The 21,454-nt window shown below is 33.2% G+C and overlaps 1 protein-coding gene across 1 annotated transcript in view; it reads right to left on the bottom strand.

Annotated features, from left to right (window-relative positions):
- LOC149068750 (nuclear pore complex protein Nup155-like) overlaps nucleotides 1–21,454 on the bottom strand; it is a 92,710-nt gene that overhangs the window by 43,534 nt on the left and 27,722 nt on the right. Inside the window, exons 11-20 of the mRNA XM_089251217.1 lie at nucleotides 19,435–19,532; nucleotides 18,933–19,082; nucleotides 18,690–18,793; nucleotides 15,884–16,060; nucleotides 14,037–14,150; nucleotides 8,556–8,618; nucleotides 6,386–6,500; nucleotides 4,591–4,750; nucleotides 3,893–3,956; nucleotides 163–260 (exon numbers count right to left, since the gene is read on the bottom strand). Of these exons, the coding sequence (XP_089107343.1) occupies nucleotides 163–260; nucleotides 3,893–3,956; nucleotides 4,591–4,750; nucleotides 6,386–6,500; nucleotides 8,556–8,618; nucleotides 14,037–14,150; nucleotides 15,884–16,060; nucleotides 18,690–18,793; nucleotides 18,933–19,082; nucleotides 19,435–19,532 (1,143 nt within the window). The remainder of the gene's footprint in view (nucleotides 1–162; nucleotides 261–3,892; nucleotides 3,957–4,590; nucleotides 4,751–6,385; nucleotides 6,501–8,555; nucleotides 8,619–14,036; nucleotides 14,151–15,883; nucleotides 16,061–18,689; nucleotides 18,794–18,932; nucleotides 19,083–19,434; nucleotides 19,533–21,454) is intronic.

Genomic DNA, 21,454 nt, shown 5'->3' on the forward strand with positions numbered 1-21,454 from the left:
TACACCCTGCGCCTAAAAAGAGGATTCTTTGAAGAAAAAAAAAACAATCAGGGAAAAAACTGCAGATAATATTGTAAATATTTTACTGTTTGAAATCGCTTTGCTACAACTTAAAAAATTAACAGAAAGGCTGACTTTTCAAAAATAAAAAAAAAGATCGACCTGGTACATCCCATAGTATTTTTCTGCATGAAATCCCTCAAGGAGGACACCTGCTTGATGACTAACGAAATCTCCTTCCGAGAAATGGTGCTATACAACTGAAATAATTACACAATTCACTGTATTACACTACACCTATACTATTAGAATATAAATCTTTGCCCTTTTCATATACATATATATGCATAGATATTGGGTTGCTTCATAATGTTGATAGATTCTGACAATTCTAACTCTTCAAGAGAGTGTCATAAGAGTGTTACTTTTTTTACTTGGAAGGGTGTGAAATGGGAGGCGTTCACTACCCCCCAGATCTACCTATGATTGATGAGATATATCACGCCTCCTTAAAAAAAGCATCTTCTTTCAGCAGTGTAGAGCCATATTTTGTAAAGTTGATTTCTCAATGTGCAAGTAACACTTTTCCCTATGCCCCTTACTTTGCTGCTGCTGAAAATCGGAAGAAAGCCTACTTCATAAAAAAGATATGACATTTTACAGGGGGGTTTAGTGATTTTTACTCCGCCATGGATAGGGTTAAGAACAGTGCATTGCTGCAGAAAGCAGATTTTTTTCTGTTAATGAGAGTTATGTAATCTTGGTCAGTTACAGCTGTTTTTCGTGTAAAATCAGCATATTATGAAACAATCCTAATAAAAAGAAAAATCTATTTGTACTTGATTGCCGTTAGCCATTGCTAGACACATAAATTTTAAAAATCGATTAGTAAAGATCGCTAGAGTCAACGCCACTACACTACTCATAGAAGTTCATAGACATCTTGATTGCTAGACAAGAAATGTATGTTTTTAGAAACATTATTTTAGAAATTGCAGTGTTTATATCAAGAAAACATATTGCTGCACAAACTTTCATTCTCCCGGGACTTATACACATTTAGCCAAAAGTTACATGCATACATAAATTATTTCAAAGCCCAAATATGAGTGAAAAAAACTGGCGAAATCAATTTATATATACTTGTTTTGTGTTCACTGACGTACGCAGGGGCAGTAATCCCTCACGCCGAGATTATAGTGTTATTTTGCAGGAAAAAACCTAATCCCCCTTGAGAAAATTCTGCATACATCTATGTTTATGTTAAGAGCAAAACAATTTGGCATCATTTTCTTTTAGCATAATCATTAACATGCATAACAATATGAACATAATAATCAATTGGCATGCATGTATGCCATTTGGCTTCAAATTCTACATCATATTTTAAAATAATGGACATTGTTTTAAATATAATGATTAAAAAATTCTGAAATAAGTGTAATTTTTTGCGGGACAAAGTTTGTTCATGTACCCATAATACAGCACATGCATTAATATTTATTTATTTACTTTTTTTTAATTTTTAAATTATCAAAAATAACCTAAAAATGTTGATACTCAGGCCACTAGATGGCACGAGTAGTATTATGAGCCAGCAGCCATTGCCGTGGGAGTTGCACACTTAAGTCAGCAGTACCATCATGGAAAACCATCCATGCAGTAAGCACGCTTGTACCGTTCCCCAGATACAATCTATATGCATTTACATTATTGATTTTCTGTGTGCATGTATTCTCCAATACAAATCTACAATTTTAGACTGTTTGTCACCAAATTTTGCATATATACCAAACAAAACAGATTGAACGATAGGCTACTTAAGTTTGTCAGAGCTAGGCAAATGCCAGAAACGGACAAAAAACTGTTGAACAATAATGGTTTCTTAGCCTCAACAATGACTTTTGGAATGTTTACTTTGGTTTCGTGATTGCGTAACAGCACGTCTCAGATATGTTTATTCCTTTACAATCGTTTGCCACTTCTTCAATGCTTTCAGTTATATGGAGAAAACCCAGCAAGCGCCGGGCATTACATCTTGTACTACAATAATCTGATAGTTTCAAGTATTTAATTGTTCATTTTCTATCAATGGTTCACTCCACACAGGTCATGAAAATCATTTCATTGTAGAACACCCATTAGCTTGAACGAATAAAGGGGACCGAACCCATTTCAAATATGAAAAATTTCAGATACAAGTAAATATTTTTATGTAAAAGGGCTAAAAGATGGGTCTTTAACCTATTAAAGACGACTTTGACTTTTTGAAATTAAAAAAACACTGAGTGGAACCACTTCCCCCCCCCCCCCATTTATTGGCAAAGAAAAAAATTAAAATTTCGGATGGCGAATTTTCTTACCAACCAGCATCAATGGGTTAAAGGTATAAAGGACTGAATATTGTAGAAATTTACTTGTTTGACTTTTATGGTTTTACATAAATTCAATAAAATTAGCTGCACTATTTCTTTTGTCACTGACTTCGAATACACCCTCTTAGCCAACACATGTATAAAAACGATTTTTTGTTCCTGATATGAAGGGTTTGGAGGTTACAGGTTTCATCATATTTTTAAAAATATCAGTTCATTGGGGGAATTGTTCACTGTTCATATGTAGGAATGTTTGTTTACATAATGAAGGAAAAGATAAAAAATTTGAACCCTGCCATAATGAACTGCAAACAATCAAATATTTGGTTTGCAATGTTCACTCCAATAAGAACATGCATACCAACTCACAAAAATATTTAAAAAAATAATAAATTATACACACCTATCAGATAACATCCAGGTATCCGACAATGTTTAAAACATTATTTTAGAACAAAATATCATTTTTGATGAAAGCCCCATTTTTGTGACTCCAAAACAGGCTTTGTTTTGTTTACATGACACTTAGATACAAAGTTAAAGTTTTTATTTACAGATGGCATATATATCTGTGAAGAAAAACTTTAAACGCGTTTAATAAAGAATGCTATTTTTGACATTTTACTTTCGAGTTTGAAACATAATTTTTAAAAATCTATCAATTGTACGAGATCATTAAGAAATTTTAATATAATATTCTGTCATATATTGTTAAAGTTATGAACCAAAATCTAAGGTCGATTACATGTATTTGTCTAATTAATTTTTATACACAATATATGTTAAAAGAAATTTGAAAAATTAACATATACGTCAACAGATTTGAGTGTAACTCACAAAGCATACCATACAATCCCTTAAATTTTGGTTCATTACCTGCATCATTACTAGCTGAATGTACTGTGAAAATAACAAGCCATTTCACTGATAGAATTTTTGCAACTGTATTTCGAATATTACATGAATTTTGCTTAAAATTTGACATAAAAATGACTTATAGAAAATGGCACAGGTAGTCAAAAATTTATTATTGTTTTCTCCATTTTGAGACATTTTCTACCAAAAAATGTTATTAAAGTACCATTTTATAGAAAAGTGACAAGAAAGGTAGTCGGATATCTTGATATAATTTTTAAAAAAATGATATTGATAATTCATTATAATCAAAAAAATTTTTTTTCTTTCTATCCAAACAACTAAAAATGCAATCTTGCTCTCCAAAAGAGCCTTAGTTGGCACTTTGGAAACTTAGAAATCAGCTCTATGCCCCACTTCTTCCAATGACATACAAGAACATCCTATACTATGTGTGGAATAGGGATTAAACTTACTGTTACCAGTTTACTATTTTGTCTTACCAGTTTAATCACTTTCCCTCAAAAAATTACCAGTTATTAAGCTCACATAATAGATTTCAATTCACATAATATGTAACAATATCATCACTGCTTGACACATTTCAAGAAATAAGAAAATTAAAACTGCAACATCAAGAAATTTTTTATCTATCAACTTACCACTTCTTCATTATTTTGGAGAATAACTGTCTCAGCAGAGACTATCTTTGAATGCCAAAGTGGCCTAAAAAAGATTGTAGTAGAAATAATGAAAAGCTGATCTCTGTCTACTATGATTAAAAAAAATTAACAGCCTAACAAACTAGATGTGCATGGAAAAAAAACAATATGTAAAATACATATTTAAAAAAAGAACAAAGGAAATTAGTTTGTACATCCCATCTTTATGTTGAGCTCCAGCACACACTAAAATTCTTATAAGCCAAGTTAGCAGGTTAATTAAAAAAAATTTATAATTTCTTATTTATTCAATTTTTTTTTGAGTGAGCATGTCAGTTGAGGTGGACACTGTTTGCCGCAAAGCGAAGAACATCTTTGGTTTGGCTTTGAGACTGGAACTAAAAAACTAAACTCCCCCTCCCAACTCTTGACAAAGATCTTTCTTATACTGTATTACTCGCTGACTCACACACAGAAGCATGTTCAGTTTGTCTGATTCTTAGTTGTCGCTTATATTTACCTTGGTAATTTTTGCTAAAATGTTTAATAAATTTGTGTTATGTGTACGCCAAGGCTTCATCAGTCTACCTCAGATGAAACGAACAGGCTCAACAAAAATTATTGCAGCTTCCTATGAAGAATAAAAGCCAAATTATTTATCTCAATATAACACATAACCAAAACAAATTAAATCTAACCTCATAATCCGAGAAAAATATAGATATAAAGCATCATGCCTAGGTGAATATAAGTTACTACTAGAAGAAGTATTGCTTTGACCAGGAATAGTACAATTAGGTGGAATTGACATCAATTTTGGTTGAGCAGGTGAAAATTGGTTAACAGAGCTGTGCACATCTGCAAAAGAAAAAAAAGTTTATCTCCAGAGATATTTTTTTCATTCTAACTATTTTACATATGACAACGTAATCCCACATCATGAAAGGTATACAAGACACATAAGAAATTTTTCTATTATGTAGAGATGATTTTTGGAAATAAAAACTCACTTGCCTCCATGGAAATTAAACCAACATCCTCTCATAGTCTGGGCGAGTGCTCTGTGAGACTGTAAGTGGACTGCAAAAGGATGGAAATTCCATTCCCCATGGAGGCAAGTGAGTTTTTCTTTCCAAAAAAATCACCTCTACATAACATCCAGTTCCTTGTATAAACAAGAGAGTGGCATTTTTCTCTCTCTCTATATATATATACACACACGCGCGCGCGCGAAAGGCATATTATGCCTTTCGTATATATCCATATATCCCATCCATATATTTCCATCCAAGCTAAAAAGTAATACAGTCGATGCTCATTATACAACGACCCCCATAATCCCATCGAAAACTGTTGTTATATTGAAAGGAAAACATAATGCAGTCATTATATGAAAATATGTGGGACTCTTATCATACCGGCTGTTATAATGGATCGATTGAGTCATTATTGTTTGGTTTAAGCCAGTGTTTCTCAAAGTGTGTCGCGGCTCCTACTGGGTTTAAGCTAGATAAAAAATTCCTTTCGCAAAAAAAACAAAAATGGTGGGGAAAGCTTTAGCAAAATGCTACAATGCTAATGATTGATGGTTGCATGTCTACTTCTTTCGTACCTCCTGTACGTATTTTTGCAAAAGTGGCTACTACTTCGTTTGCATTCTAAGATTTTCTATCACATTTTTTGCAAAATTCGACTGTAGCTTAAACCCTGGGCTCCTAAAGGCGTAGCCAACCTTTGTGAGGGTTGTTGCAGCAAACTGGAGATATTCATTTCAGTGCCTATTTATGTTTTAAAGTGGTTCTTTTATAAGTGAAAATATCTACTAAACTATTCTGGGGAGCTACTACGGATGAACCATGAATCAGGCAAAGCAGCCAAACCATGGGTGACAAAAGTTTGAGAAACACTGGTTTTAGTTACAACACAACGTAAAAAAGTAAAGTGTATTTTGTACTTTTTCTTTATTTTCCCCAATTTCAAAGCTTGACTAATGCAGATCTTGTTGCAGTTATCCATTGAATAAGTGGAAAGTTTTTGCATGAAAACTTTGTGGTGTTTGGTCAGAACATATCTCACAAAAATGGCTCTTTGATCTAAAAGTATGTCTTGCTAATTATAACTAATTCGAAGCACAAACATGTGCGTATGGCTAAACAACATGCTAATGTATGATATTTTCATTTGTATTTGTGTGTATGCTTTATTTTTGATTTTTAATTTATTTTGATTTTTAAATGCCAATGAAATGTAGTTTTGAGATACCCTTATACCTCAAAACTGTGATTTTGGAGTTATGTTCAGACTAAAAGCACCACTGAATTTTCTATTACTTTTCATGAATCTTTTAATTTTTTGGTCACAGACTGAAAATCATAAAAATCAAAGAAAGTGGATAAGCAAATTGGATAAGCAAAGTGGATAAGCAAAATGAATTTTCTTGCAGAAAAGCATGAAATAGATATATCTTACATATAATAAGTTGTTATACTTTACTTAGTGATTTTGATGGCTTTTCTATCTTATAATGTACATCTCCAGTTGAAGAAAGCGTCATGTTAGAATGGTGGTTACCATATGTTAAGAACACTTTTGTTGCAAAGTCAGAAACCTGCAAGAAAACAAAACATCAAAATTTTCTGCAAAATAATTTCATATCAATCAATTTCAGTTCACATAAATTTACAATGTTCTTAAAAAGAATTCCATGGATAAAGATTACAACACTTATGCAATTACCATAACATTGTAAATATTAAGTTGACAAAAAGTTATATCAATTGATGTTTTTTATTGTTATATAAAACCACTGAGTAGAAAGAAGAAAAACCAACCACCAAATCCAGCAAAAAACCTGAACCTTTTGCAATTTGATGAATTTTTTTAGTTTCTTTTCTTTTATAAAATAATTGTAATAAATATACAGGGTGATTATAAAAAAACTATCCCGACATATGGGCCCCTAACTATCATACCATTCACAGAAACTGAATGAAATTTTGGCATAAGGTATTTTGATGTATGCGCTCAAGAATGATATGGAAAACAACAGTGTCACTCTAACAGTTACGGTTACAGTGAGAAAATTTCGAAAATATCAAATGGCAACACCAAGTTTCTTGTATTGGAATGTGATCTCCATTGTGAAAAACCCTAAATAGCGTTCGAACGGCAACTGTAGCATGAAAATCACCGGTGCTAGATAGGCTAAAAGTGAGGACAACCAATAAGGACAGAGAAGCAGCATAAAATAAAGCATTTTATTGTGTTTCACAAATTTTCCACCTGACCTTGTGGAGGACTAATCAGGCTGGGATCTCAGCCAAAGAAACGGTGTGACGAATGAAACGAACATTAATGCTCTGGTGCACGGCAAAGTCCTTTTTACTTTTTCCCTGCCTAGCTCCGGGGATTTTCGTGCTACAGGTGCCATTCCAACGCTATTTAGTGTTTTTCAGTATGGAGATCGCATTCCAATACAAAAAACTTGGTGTTGCCATTTGATATTTTCGAAATTTTCTCACTGTAACCGTAACTGTTAGAGTGACACTGTTGTTTTCCATATCATTCTTGAGCGCATACCTCAAAATACCTTATGCCAAAATTTCATTCAGTTTCTGTGAATGGTATGATAGTTAGGGGCCCATATGTCGGGATAGTTTTTTTATAATCACCCCGTACTTAGCTATTTAAAAGGCTAAAACCAAGAGGGTTATTTTGCTATCAAATAGTGGCAACAGTGCTTTTTGCAACACAACGTTTTTGTGTCTGCCAGTAAGCAGTTTGGGTATTTTTACCCCACTGCTTAGTTGATGTATCTCCACTTCTGACATGATAAATAATCTGTTATTAATAGTAAACCAGTTCTTGAAACATTATTTATAATAACTGCAAGTAATTTTTAATGCAATAAATACTGCATGCATTAAAGTTCAGATAATTTGCAAACAGATGAGATATCCATTCAGTTTCATTTGTATAGTATTGCATATGTACTGTATCTATACAAAGAATGCAAAAAACACAAGTTCAGCTCTGACTATTAATAAGCATGACAAAAAATTGAGTGTTTTGATGCAATACTGTTTTTGAGTCTGATTTATAAACTGCACAGCATAATTAATCTAAAAAGTTGTTAAAGAAAGGCATTCATTATTTGAACCGCTTTAGGAAGAAAAATTGTTTTCACAATTACCCACATTTAAGCTTTAACAGCTTAAATCACTTTAAGATGCTTATCACTAATTTATTTCCAATGCTGAAAAAAAAAAGTAAATTTTCTCTTGTGCATGCGTAAAAATATATCTCTGACTACTTATGCACAGTTTGAAAGTTGAAAGTATCCTCACATGTCTCACAAATCATATTCTCTTTAAATTTAAAACAAAACAAAAGAATAATATGTGAAAATCGTGTGTTCATAAATTTTATGACTTTTCTTTTATTAATTCCTACAGAGAGTTATCTCTTTCTACATAAAAAATAATACATGCATTGTGTTTTTTCAAGCATTTGTGCCACGAGTTTTTGATAATGAACAATAGGTATAAGAAAATGAAAAATTATAAGTAATATTTTATTGCGGACAATGAAATAATGTAATAGAACCTTTTCATAACTAGGATACATTTGTAAATCATTTTGAAAAAATGGTATTTTTGATTACCTTTACATCCTCGACATTTTTGCAGCATGCAAGTATTAAGCACATCACACAAGCTTCAGTTTCCTGCAAAATCTATTTTTATTTATCAGAACTGAAGTGTACATGAATGATGATGGAAAAATAAACCATAAAGCAAAAAACTCTAGAGGTATTTCAAAGATCCCAGACCAGGAAAATTATATCCTAACACTCTGTCACTGAAAAAAAAAATTGTACTGAGGCATGCACGAGAAGGAGGGGAGGGGGGAACGTATAAAGGAGTTTATGCCCCCTCCCCGAGCCAACCAAAATTGTTTAATATCATAAAAAATTTAAATATTGAAAGAAAATACTGTTTAATCAATTTCTGTAAGTTTAAATACTTTTCGAAGGTTGGTAACTCAAAATTTTGTTAGAAGAAATTCCTTGGACCCTCCCCCCAAAATTCGATCCTGCGTACAACCCTGCTGAATAAATGTATTTTACATGTATGTATCACATTTTATAAAACATTTTGATACTGCAGGAAACACCAAATTACACACATTCAAGTCACACTGATGCGACAATCGCCTAATTTTGACATCAATACTGAATGAAATAAAGCATGTACAGATTTGCAGGACTCTCACTAAAAAAATTACAAAAATAAGAAGCAGGACTAAAAATTAGGATGGAGGACCTCTCTTTCCCCCCCCCCCCCTCATCCCCCAGACAACATTATCATAGCATAACAAAAACAAAGTCTAAAAAAAAATTTTTTTAACACTTTCGGGTCTAAGCCCGGGCCTGACTCATGATGCTGTTTTTGTTCAAGAAAACTAAGCCCGAGTCTAACTCGGGCTTGACTTTTAGCTCTCATAGCTATAAAATGACTGAATATATATATTCCCAGTGTTTTTAAACACAATCAATAAATTTTCTAATTCCAAAAAAATATAGATGGCAGCATCCAACAGATGTAATTTTATGAAACGATGTAGAAGTAAATATAATTGAAACATCTGTTTTCCTAGGTAAGGTAGCCATGTTTGTTGTTTCACGATGTCTCAAAAGATTTTTAAACTTACCAGATGCCAATGATTTGGCAGAACTTAGAGATGCATTAGAACATGATTTTTTGTCAGAGTTATCAGATTCAGATGATCCAGAATACCAGCCCGCTTGTATAAGGGATTCAAAATCGCAGTTCTCAGATGATGACGATAGCACCGGTAAATATATTTGAGTTTTTGCTTTTGAACAATTTTGTGTATATTACTTTTTTTTCAAATGTTTTAGGATGTATATTTTAAAAAATTATCCATTTCAGATGATGAAACGCAGAACTCTTCGCCACAACTAGCAACAGATGATCCAGTAGCATCTACATCAAATTCACAGAAAAAAGTGAAGACAAATCAGAGGGATGTTTCTGAATGGAGTACCAATGATACCCCACCACAACTTCCTGTATTCCAAAAAGGATGCAAAGTGACTGCAGTAGTGGATGAAGATACTACGGAGCTAGATTTTTTTAAATATTTTCTTAGATGAAGCAATGATTAGAAAAACCATGGCTAAGCAAATACAATAAGAGAAATCGCCATGCAATTGGTTGAAAGAGGAGGTACAGTAATGACAGCGTGTCAACCTGCAGCAACAGTTGACAGACTTTTTGCAAGACATTTCCTAAAACTAATACCACCAACACCAAAAAATGATAATCTTGTAAGGTTTGCAGCAGCAAATCAAAGGCAGAAACTGGAAAAAGATTGAGGAAAGAAACTTGAACATATTGCGAACCTTCTGGTGTTGCTCTGTGTGCAAATGTGTGTTTTGAAGTGCACCATGCTAAAGCAAATTTTACAAGATGATATTTTTTTAAATAAAAACTATTTTTAGATATTTGTACAACATTAGGGTAAATTTTTATTCAAAATTTTTTGAAATTTTGTTAAAAAAATAAGGTTTTTGTTATGTGTGGATCTCTTTTTTTATAACTCTAAAATATACTTTTTAATTATTTCTCATTAAATATTAATTATTAGAACCTTCAAATAATTGCTATAGTATGAAAGAAAAAGAGTTTGAAATTTCTAGCTAAAAAAAACTGGCAAGATATATATATTCTAAGTATTTTTAAAAAAGTTATGAAAAAGGCCAAAAAACCCTCAGTCCACAGGGACAAACATAGTCGAAATAGCTCAGACTCAAAAGTGTTAAAAAAAATTTCACTTTTTTTTTTAATAGCACTATTTCAGTATCTTATAAGATTGACTCAAGTCAAAGCAAAATGACAGAAATGACTTGGTTACAAAAACAATTTCTGGCCAAAACAGGCCCTAGCAACCACGGATAATGCTTTTCTGTTCTCCTCACAATATAAATAACTTTTTTTTTGGAATCTCCCACAGTCCAATCTGTCAACTCTCTTTGACAACGCACAGCAAATTATGAAGGCATGTACGATTTTTAAGAATGACGCTCCTTTGAGACCACTTTCAAAAGCAGTGCAAAATGTGTAAATTACAAGATCCAATGTAAATAAGTCAAGGTGAAACGGATGGTTTTAATGCACTGTCCATTCTTTTTTAAAGAGATTTGTTTACAATTCCCTGTTCCATGCCAGTTCATTGTTTTTGACAAATGAAGCACTTTCATTTCAAGCTCTCTGCAGAGCTTCGTAAGCATTGTTTATGTCTTTGCGCATCCTAAAAGTACAGACAACAACTGAATGCTATTGAGTAGCATCAGAATCACAAAACCTAAAGTAGGCCTATCTATCCAACTGCTTTGTTATGCAAACTGTTGTTTCACCTATACACAAAATGTGCACCATAATTTTGAATGATGACTGCTAGTCCAACACCATGAAAAATAAATACAAAATTACTTTTTCCATCCAGACAGAAGTTTTTAATGATTACTCAACTTTTTGAACCCTCAAGCTAAGCAAAAGAAAAATTAATAAACCAAATGGTCCACATAGGGCCCCCCCCCCCTTCGCCAACCAACCTTGAAAACGATACAACATTAATTGCAATCTACAACATTTATTGCAATCTACAACATTTATACTATTTGGAAATATATCGATGATTCCCTGCTCAATTAAAACCAATCACACAAATTTTGTAGATAGGATTTGGTAGGAAAAGTAGAACAAAACCGAGAAAGTAGGACAAAAAATTAGGGCATTTTACGAAAAAGTAGGACAAGTGGGAGCCCTGGATTTGGTATGTTAGGTGTGTTGTAGGCATTCGGGTAGGCATATTGTTTTAATCATGAATCATGCCATGAAATATCCAAAGGATGTGAGGTGTATCTGGTCCTTATCTGTTGTCATGAATAAAAGGAGCTATTTATCAGACTCGCAGAAAGTCAAGATTACTGACTTTTGGGCAAAAAGGGAGGCAGTATTTCAGAAACTGCACAGTTTTTTTAAGTGTTTGTATATGTTGTGGTTAAAGCCCCTTTCGCACAAAGAGGATGCAGATGCCGGTCCGGATCCGCATGCCCTTTCACACAAGTACTAAAGATGCGGGTGTATGCCCGCATCTTTAGTTTGAAATTCGTGCATAAAAACGCTTTTGCAATTTTTATAATTATTTTTCTCCTTCATCCTTGATTCAGTGCTCATAGGCAGCCTAGAGCTATTTTTTAGTGGTTAAATCGAGATCCCCATAGAATATGGGTAAAAGATGTCTTCGGTTAAATCCTCACAAATAGTAGATGGGAGAAAATATCTCAAAATATTTTCAAAACATTTTGATAAAAAAATCTAAGATCTGTCTTTTTGGAAAATATGGAAGAAAAAATCCAAAAAAATCCAATGATGTTCCAAAAAAAAAATTCAGGAAATATCAAAGACTTTGCAGGTAGAAAAAGGGAGGGGGTGGGGACTTTCAAAATGTCTGTGTTTAGAAATATTCACATCACAATTCTGTCTTAAGCCTGGATTTTTTACATTATAAAAATTTTATATCAATTCTTTTACAAATGCAACCAATCAGCTAATCAGTTGCATTTGCTCGAATGTGACCCATAAATTTATTGGTTGCTTTTTTCAAGTTTTATAAAATAATTTTCATAAACCTTTTAGAGTGAAACCCCATCCTTAGATTAGTTACTTCTGAAATATTAAATTTCACTTTTTTTATAGTTTATAGACTCAATATCGTGTAAAATATATATGTAGGTATCAGGGGTGGGGGGGAACACCGAAACTATTCAAGTGCTTACGGCCTTCAAACATCTTAATCCGGCCCTAAGTGTACGCCGTACGTGAATAACGTTGTTTGATAAAAGTATAAAAGTATTTAGTTTACAAAAATTAAAAGATTAAAAATTTAAAAAAATTAATATTTTAAATATTTTTATATTTTTTAAATAATTTTAAATATTTTTATATTTTTTAAATAATTTTAAATATTTTTATATTTTTTAAATAATTTTAAACATTTTTATATTTTTTAAATAATTTTAAACATTTTTATATTTTTTAAATAATTTTAAACATTTTTATATTTTTTAAATACTTTTTTTTATTTAATAAAAAATAAATTTTTAATTAAATTCAAAAGTTATTAAAGTATTTAGTCAATTATATTTGTAATGAATTACAGAGCAGCTTATAATTTTGGTCCCGTCAGTGGCCGTTGTTGTCAGGTTTTATTGTAAAAAATTGTAAAGTATGGACAAAAGGCAGTTAAAGTTTCTATATCTCCTTTATCTCAGAAGGAAACAAGGGATAGACGTATGTGGGTACATCATATTTGATGAACAGGGACCTTCATATGGTGTTTTTAAGGGTATTTATGGCAAATAATTAAAAAAATTCCATGCAAAATCATCTTTAAAAGTAACCAAAGATGCGGACGAATGACCCGGACCCATGTCGTGTGAATAGCTCATATAATCTCTTATGTACAAAACCTGTATGTGCAGATGCAGAGCCTGCACTTAGGTTTTGACACATGCGGATGCCATTCGGATCCGCATGAACACTTTGAAGATGTGGGCGCATTCCTCATCGTCTGAAAGGCTCCGTATATATACCAATTGTTAAAACTTCTTTCGGACCTGCTTCCGCTCTGTGTGAAAGGGCCCTAATGTGTATTAGTATTAACAATGGAGAAATGCCACCATGACAAATAAGCAACAAGGCAACTATGCCATAGACTCATGAAGTGTGATAGCTGGGACTGTGCATTCAGACTAATTGACAAACAGCTTATCAATCGGTGGAACAACGTATTGCCAAAATGAATCTGGGTGCAACTGCAAATTTGTTTGAAGCAAAGCAAAAAAAAGTGTAAAAAAATTTTCATGCATAGTTTGTTATGGTCAATGTCAGACGTATTGATTCTTGGTGAATAGCCAGTGTCTGAAGTCTGACTAATACATGAAAAACCAGCTCTTTAAGGAGTGGTCAGATATCAGACTTTGAATATACAAGCTTTTTTTTTTTTTTAATTTTTAAAAAGGAAAGAAACTGATAAAATATAAAAGTAAACTAACACCATACAGCCTGAAGAATGCTCTCAATGAATTAGATTTTACATCTTCGAAATTCTCTATCAATAACTTCCTCAGCTGATCTACAGGCCTTAGTTTGGTTAGAATTGTGCAACCCTGAAAAATCAATTCCAAATAATGCATTAATTTTTCTGCTATAGCATCATAAGAACATGGTGAGAAAGAAAAAACTTTACAGTAAGGATTTACAAGGAAGTAGCACTGGATTATGAAAAATATCTGTTCTTCACCTCATGCACGTGCCAATGTTTTGAACAAGTAACATCCATTAAATACCTTTTGGCGTTCATATTGACCAAAATTTGAAATGAATTTGCATATTAAATACCTTCAAATTCGGCTCTGTTTCATTTTATATAAGCTCTATCATCTGAAACCATACATTAAAATAACCACTCTCTCATAACATTCTATTATTCCATGTTTCATTCATATTTAACGTACGGTCCCTCAGTTTGGGGAGGAGATTATCTAACTAATATTAACCCTATTATTTCTCTCCAAGAAAAAGCTATCAGATGCATCACTAATTATTATGTTACCCCTCTATTTGATCAATTTCATCGATTAAAAATTCTCCCAGTGTGAGCTACCTCTATTTTTATAACTCCTTATTAATAATAAAAAACCACCAATACTCCTTACCTCTTAATGTATCACGTACTATCACTCATCTAAATGCCATCTAATCACTGCCATTAGTTCATAAAAATATTCTTAAAAAGCACTTCAGCTTTCTGATTCCGAAATTCTGTAATAATCTACTCAAAGAAATCACTGACACTACTGCATTTACTCCCTTTAAAAAATGCCTCAAACTTTATCTGCTCGAACTCACTAACATTGAGTCCCATTTCTGATTTCATCCTCTGACATCATGCTTAATGCTTTAAAAATCGTATCTTTAAACCACCTTCCATAATGCTGCACATATTCATGTGCTGGCCCATATTTATCATATATATCATTAAAATCTTTTTTTTTTCTTTTGTATATTTGGGGTCAATATTAAGTCTATACTAAGAATTCATGTTGATATTATTCATATGTAATTTTTATAGCATCTTCTACCATTGCATGAGAATATCCTTTATTATTTACATTACAATTTTTAACATATTTTATTTATTTTTTGTTAATTATACTATTTTTATTTGTAACTACTATCTTTATTTTAAAATAATAATTTCACTGTACTGTATTTTAACAACCAGTATCGGACATTCGTCTCCTTGGTTGCCAATATCATATAACATGTATTCACACAAATTGTAAAATAAATTTAAAATTGAATTGAATAAATATTTAAAAATATAATACTTAAAATAATTTAATAAAAAATTAAATCACTTCTTAAAGCTGCACAAATAATTTTGTTTGATTAAAACAGATATTTTTCATATCTGAAATAAATTGATTTAAATGTGTGATTTTTTTTTTATAAAAATCAGTTGATTTAAATCACTCGCCCTGATAAAAACAGCCCCTAATAAAATAAAAGGCAGATCTAAAATGGCACATTATTTGGATACTTTTTCTCATTGAAGGTATGTTTTTATCATCGGCCATTCAAAAGATGAAGGGTTTATAGGGATAAGAATTTACACGCTATACATTTTTGTTGTATTTGCATTCATTGTACATTCACAGAGACAGCAATTTTTTTTTTATAGATGATACTTCTTTGTATATGATTTTATTGTAATTGTGAGACTGCATAATTTTGCACTGTATTTCATATAATGAAAGCTCACAAAATGTACATGATAATCTCACTAAGATCAATAAAAAATTACCAGAGCTTAAAAAAAACAAATTCATTGACTGACCTGATTCGAAAGAATGACAAATTGTCGAGGAAATCCATTATGCTGAGTGACAAAGAGTGGTGGATTGATATCAGGTTCTAAGCCTTCTTCTTCACAATCTTGTTTGATGGCAAAGATTGGCTCGCTGTTCAGAATTTCGGACAATGCCCACACATGGCCATTCATACCAAGTCCAGTCTAAGAGTATCACATGCAATTAATTTCTATATATGTATACTGCACAATGTAGACTGAAATACAATGGCAAATCGTATGGTATGAGTAATAGTTGTGTGTAATGGATAATTCAGAGATTTTACTGCATTTTTCAGTTAATTATAATTAATTTGTATCATAAATGTTTAATTGAGCAAAATTATAATTTTTTATGTATCTAAATACACTAAATCATAGTTTCCAAAACTTTTCGTCCCCTTCTTCAGAGAAATTTTTTCTTTCAACGTATTCACCCCTCCCCAACTCAAGCGTACCCATAAGATCTTATGTTATACCCATAGTTTCTATCATCCCCCTAGACCAGTGGTTCCCAACTTTTTTCAGTCCGCGTACCCCCGACCCCGAATCCTCCGGATTCCCCCCCCCCAATCTGTTTCACCCATCATAGTTTTCGGAAAAGGTACATGTTGAATATTAAATTAAATAGTCTCTTTTTTAATTATTTAGCTTTTTTATTTTCCAAGTAAGCAAACAAATTAACACAAAGTTTGGGAAAAAAATTAATATGATATTTGGGACTGTATTGAATCACAAAGTTTTTTAAAAAATTAGACTCAAAAGAGGATTAATACAAACTCAAATCTGGAGCGCGTTTAATTTGCTTCCATATATATTTTTTATGTAAGTATACGAAGAAAACGTCCGTTCAACAAGCTCCGTGCTAACAGACGGCAACAAAAACATTATGGCTTTTCTAGAAAGTTCAACGTATTCGTCACCGCGGCAAGCCCAAAAAACTGACTAGGTTCACCATTCCGTTATTGAAGTGGATATTCAGATGGGTATCTGATGCAAGCTCTAGCGATTTCTCCTTTTCTGGAATCGGCAATTAAGCCGGTTGAAAATAGTCTTCTTTGAAAGGATTAAATATCCACCGATCACCCATTTCCGGCTCTGAAAAATATTTTTCAAACGAGGATTTTAATCCTTCCTAAGTGGCAGACTGTTAAATTTAGCTCAGCTTGAAGCAAGGCATCGTGAAGTGTTTCAAACACTTCCTAAACAAATTACGACCTCGTTCCGAAATTCGAACAGCAAAAGCAGGACTTAACCTCGGGACAGCCACCTAACTTCGGTGTACAAAAGCAAAGCGTTGTGAAGGATGTCCATGTCTTCCCACAACCACGGCCGTCTTAAGAGCATCATGGGCCCCTGGGCCAAGTGGTTTTTCTGAAGCTCTACCAGGTACATTCTAGAAAATTTCAACCGGATCTCATTTTTGTGAAGCCCCCTCTTCTCTTGAGGCCCGCATTAAGACGGCACTGCCCACAACAATTTAAACAACCTGTAGTTGATAGGATTCACCTTGACAAAGTTGAAAACCTTGATCGCTTCATCAAGAACGTTTTGCAAATTTGGAGGCAACGGTTTCGATATCTGTGAATATAGCAGTGAGTCCATTTCATTTTGGGAAATGCCACGACAGCCTGAGTAGCAACCTTCCAGGGATTTTCCTCCATCTCTTGTGAGCCCAATGCATTTTGACCACTAAATTATTTTTCAACGAGATAATGATCAATTGCTTCAAATAAGTCTTAAACAGTCGTATGACCCCTTCAATGGGTGACAAATAAAAAGCGTTACTTTGAGTTCTCTTCCAAGTACTTAGCAATTACAAGTAGCACAGAATATTGCGCAAAACGTTGGTACTTTCGTCGACTTCGATAGAAAAAAATTCACCCTTTAAGCTTCACCTTAAGCTTCTTATGATTGTGCTCTCAACATCGCCTGACACGTCTTATATTTTTCGAGACATTGCATTATTTGACAGAGATATTGAATTCATTATAAGAGCACTTCCCTCTCCAAACATGCATCTGACATCATATTTTCACCAATGGTGTGATTTTTTCCTCATCTCCAGGCTAATGTAGTAGGAGGTCTCGGTAGCTTTAGTAGAATGACTTTTGGAAGATTCAAAATACGTTTTCACGTTTACCGGTGCATGGTATTTCATTTCAGTATTTCAGTCCGCTTCCGCACAGATCTAGTTTTTAGCCACTGATCCATAGCGCAAATCGCGTGAGTAGTAGGTGCTTGGTAGAAAAGTTGACGCAGAAAATTGTGGGAATAACACGCACACGTCTCAATACAAACGCCCACAACAAAAGTTAAACACAACACTAATTAATTCTTCGCTTTTATGCACTGCCCCGCATGTGTCAACAATCAAATCTAAAACACAGAAGTAAAGTGAGTCGAGAGAAAGGAGTTCCGGAATCCTGATGATAGGTTGGGGGAGGGAGGGGGAGGGAGGGGGAAGGCCGACTCTTCCAGCAGACACAACCCCTATGTTATAGAAGATTTTATTGATAGGGAAGGCCAATATATTACAACTGACAATATTAGTAAAAACCTCTACCTACTTTTAAGAAATTCTTTTTTTAGATGGATGGCCGCCATTACCATTTTCTTTTCGTGTACCCTCTAATGGCCTCTCGTGTACCCCCAGTTGGGAACCACTGCCCTAGACCTTTCCATTGCCTACCGGGGGTCATATGCCCCCTTTGGAGAAAACACTGTGCAAAATCAAAAAAATAGACTAGAAAAATCATCTCTTTCTATAAATATGCTAAAATTTATAACTCACATATGTTTCCACCAGATGATTTCCCAGCGAGATAAAATCATTGGAGGCAACAAACAGAAAATCATGTTCTTCAGCGTTTGAGACGGTTGATACAAGGAACAGCCCTAAGATATGAGTACAGTTATGTGCATTTTAATTAATAATGAAATAAATAATATAATAAAAATATGGTTATCATCATTACTAAAGAAGGTTGATATAATAGTTTCTTTAATGCTCTTTAAGGCCTATAAAGAGTGTCACCTTTCCGATGTAGAGCAAGGTGAACATTTAATGGCTCAGCACCAACAGATTTCGCTGAGAATCCAAAAGGTATTCGCACATGAAGCAAAGAAAGCATATTGGGTCTTGAAGGAAATGAATCTTCATTAGTTGAAAAATACAGTCTGACACCTGTGATGATAATCAATAAAGATTTAATTGGAAATGATAATTGTTTAAACTTCCATATCTCCCATAGACAGAATACAATAATAAAAATGTAATTTTAAAGAAAATACTGCTAAATGTGTGTTGAGAAAAAAACTATCCTTAAAAAACACAGATTAATGCAAGAAAGTATGGTTTCATTGATATGAAGCGAGAGATATCAAAATTAATCATGAGAGATTAGTCAAAGATCCCACAGTGACTACTAATGAATCAACTGCACTGATTTGAACCTTCATTATTTTTGGATTAATAGTTGATGTAAAGGAATTAGTACAAAACACATTCAAACTGCTATAGTAGAGAAAAAAATCACCTGTAGAAGTAACAGCAACCATATTTATAAATTTTGATTCTGAAGCCTCTATGGCTGCAATGCAAATAATGGATGTGAAATGCTTCATATCGGTGAACCTAAAACAACACAGAGTTTAGAAAATAAATAACACAGAATATAGAAAATGTTTAACACAGAATATAGAAAATGTTTAACACAGAATATAGAAAATGTTTAACACAGAATATAGAAAATGTTTAACACAGAATATAGAAAATGTTTAACACAGAATATAGAAAATGTTTAACACAGAATATAGAAAATGTTTAACACAGAATATAGAAAATGTTTAACACAGAATATAGAAAATGTTTAACACAGAATATAGAAAATGTTTAACACAGAATATAGAAAATATATAACACAGAATTCAGAAATTAAGTCAGATCATTCAAAATGAAAACAATTTTCTTATATGAGCCATTGGTATATATGAGGTGGGAAAAAATGATGAAACCAAATGAAACTTGACACATTTGTGATAGCCATACAGTGGTATTTATAAACGGTCACAATGTCAGAATGAAATAATTTACTGCAGAGAACAGCACTATAACATGAAAGTCTTGGTTCCTTGTTGGTCTGCGTGTAGCATGGATGCAAGAAGAGATATGGTCTATCATGATGTCGTGATCAGCTGTAATAACTGATGGCACCTCAAACCATCTCACGAGTAGCTGAGGACAAATATATTTTCACAATATAAGCACAAGTCCTCAGCCACCACAGGGCAGTCAAAATTATAATTTGGCTTTCATTGAAAGCCAAAAGTGACTTTCATTTAAAGCCACAACAGTGACTTATTGCTGAGGACAACATAGTTCCAATCAATTTAAATTAGTACAACTGGTCAACAAGCCAATACCAGGCATCTGATATTGTGTAAGGGCAAAAACAAACAGTTGGGAATAAAATTAATAGACATCACTAACTATCCAACTGATGATGACTGCTGTAACTGCAGATGAAACATCACAGAAATTCTAATTCGGTTGGACCACAGCTACACACTCAGCACATATCTTTCTTTTTTATCAGTACACCAGCTATGTAAGCCTTCATTCCTCTGCTACATATGATCCTTGAAAAATTACTATTACTGATATTTCTTACCATAAGTTAAAACAGGCTCTTTGATTGTGGGGGGGGGGGGGAAATCACAGTGTGTGTTAGAATTTTAGTGAATGGAAGGGAGGGAAATTGTCCACCTCCACCCACCCTCCTGCTTATGCTAATAATAAACATTATTTGGGGGGGGAAAGGACCACCCCCATTGCTTTCCCCCTACTTCCCGTATCCATCCACCCATGTTCCTCATTTCATTTACAATATTTCAACTTTCACATGATTAACTACAATTAGAAAAAAACTGGGGTGAATCAAATATATCAACTTCTTAGAAGCTCTTCACACATAGGGGGCTCCTGATTCTTCCCCTCTCTCAACAAGCACTTTACAGGCATAAGCGGCTGTGCAACTTGTGCAATCTAGGAGGGGACACGGAATCAGAGTTTAAAGAGCAAAAAAAGTTTTTTTGACCCATACAGGTAGAGATATTTTTCTCGACCTACTGTTGCTTACAGGTAGAAAAGATGAGGAGTCACTCAAAAGGTAAAAATACCCCACCAGTATATGCCTTGAAAGTACCCTATGACAAGAAAAAAAGTTTTAAAAGTGAAAGGAAGCAAAACAATCTGAAAAGAATTTAGATGCATTCAACCGGAAACGTTGCAGGCATGAAGTGAGAGACAAACCTAGATTTTGAGCACTAGTCAAAGATTCTTCTTTTCATTGGCAAAATTTCATCATTTGATGAATTTTGGGATTTTTTTTTTAAGTTTGGGATGAAGCCGAGGAGTACATGTGTAAATCTGATAGCAGTCATAGAGTGAAAACACAACAGTCTGGTATGCACTATAAATTTAGAAGTTATCAGGAGAAATAAAATATTTGATGGAAATGAATTAAATTCAGTTTAGAAATAGGTCAATAATCCAGT

The sequence above is a fragment of the Pholcus phalangioides genome, unplaced genomic scaffold, assembly GCF_987345545.1.
Source record: "Pholcus phalangioides strain wild (caught in Gottingen) unplaced genomic scaffold, Ppha-v1.0 ptg000024l_1, whole genome shotgun sequence".
Lineage (NCBI taxonomy): Eukaryota > Metazoa > Arthropoda > Arachnida > Araneae > Pholcidae > Pholcus > Pholcus phalangioides.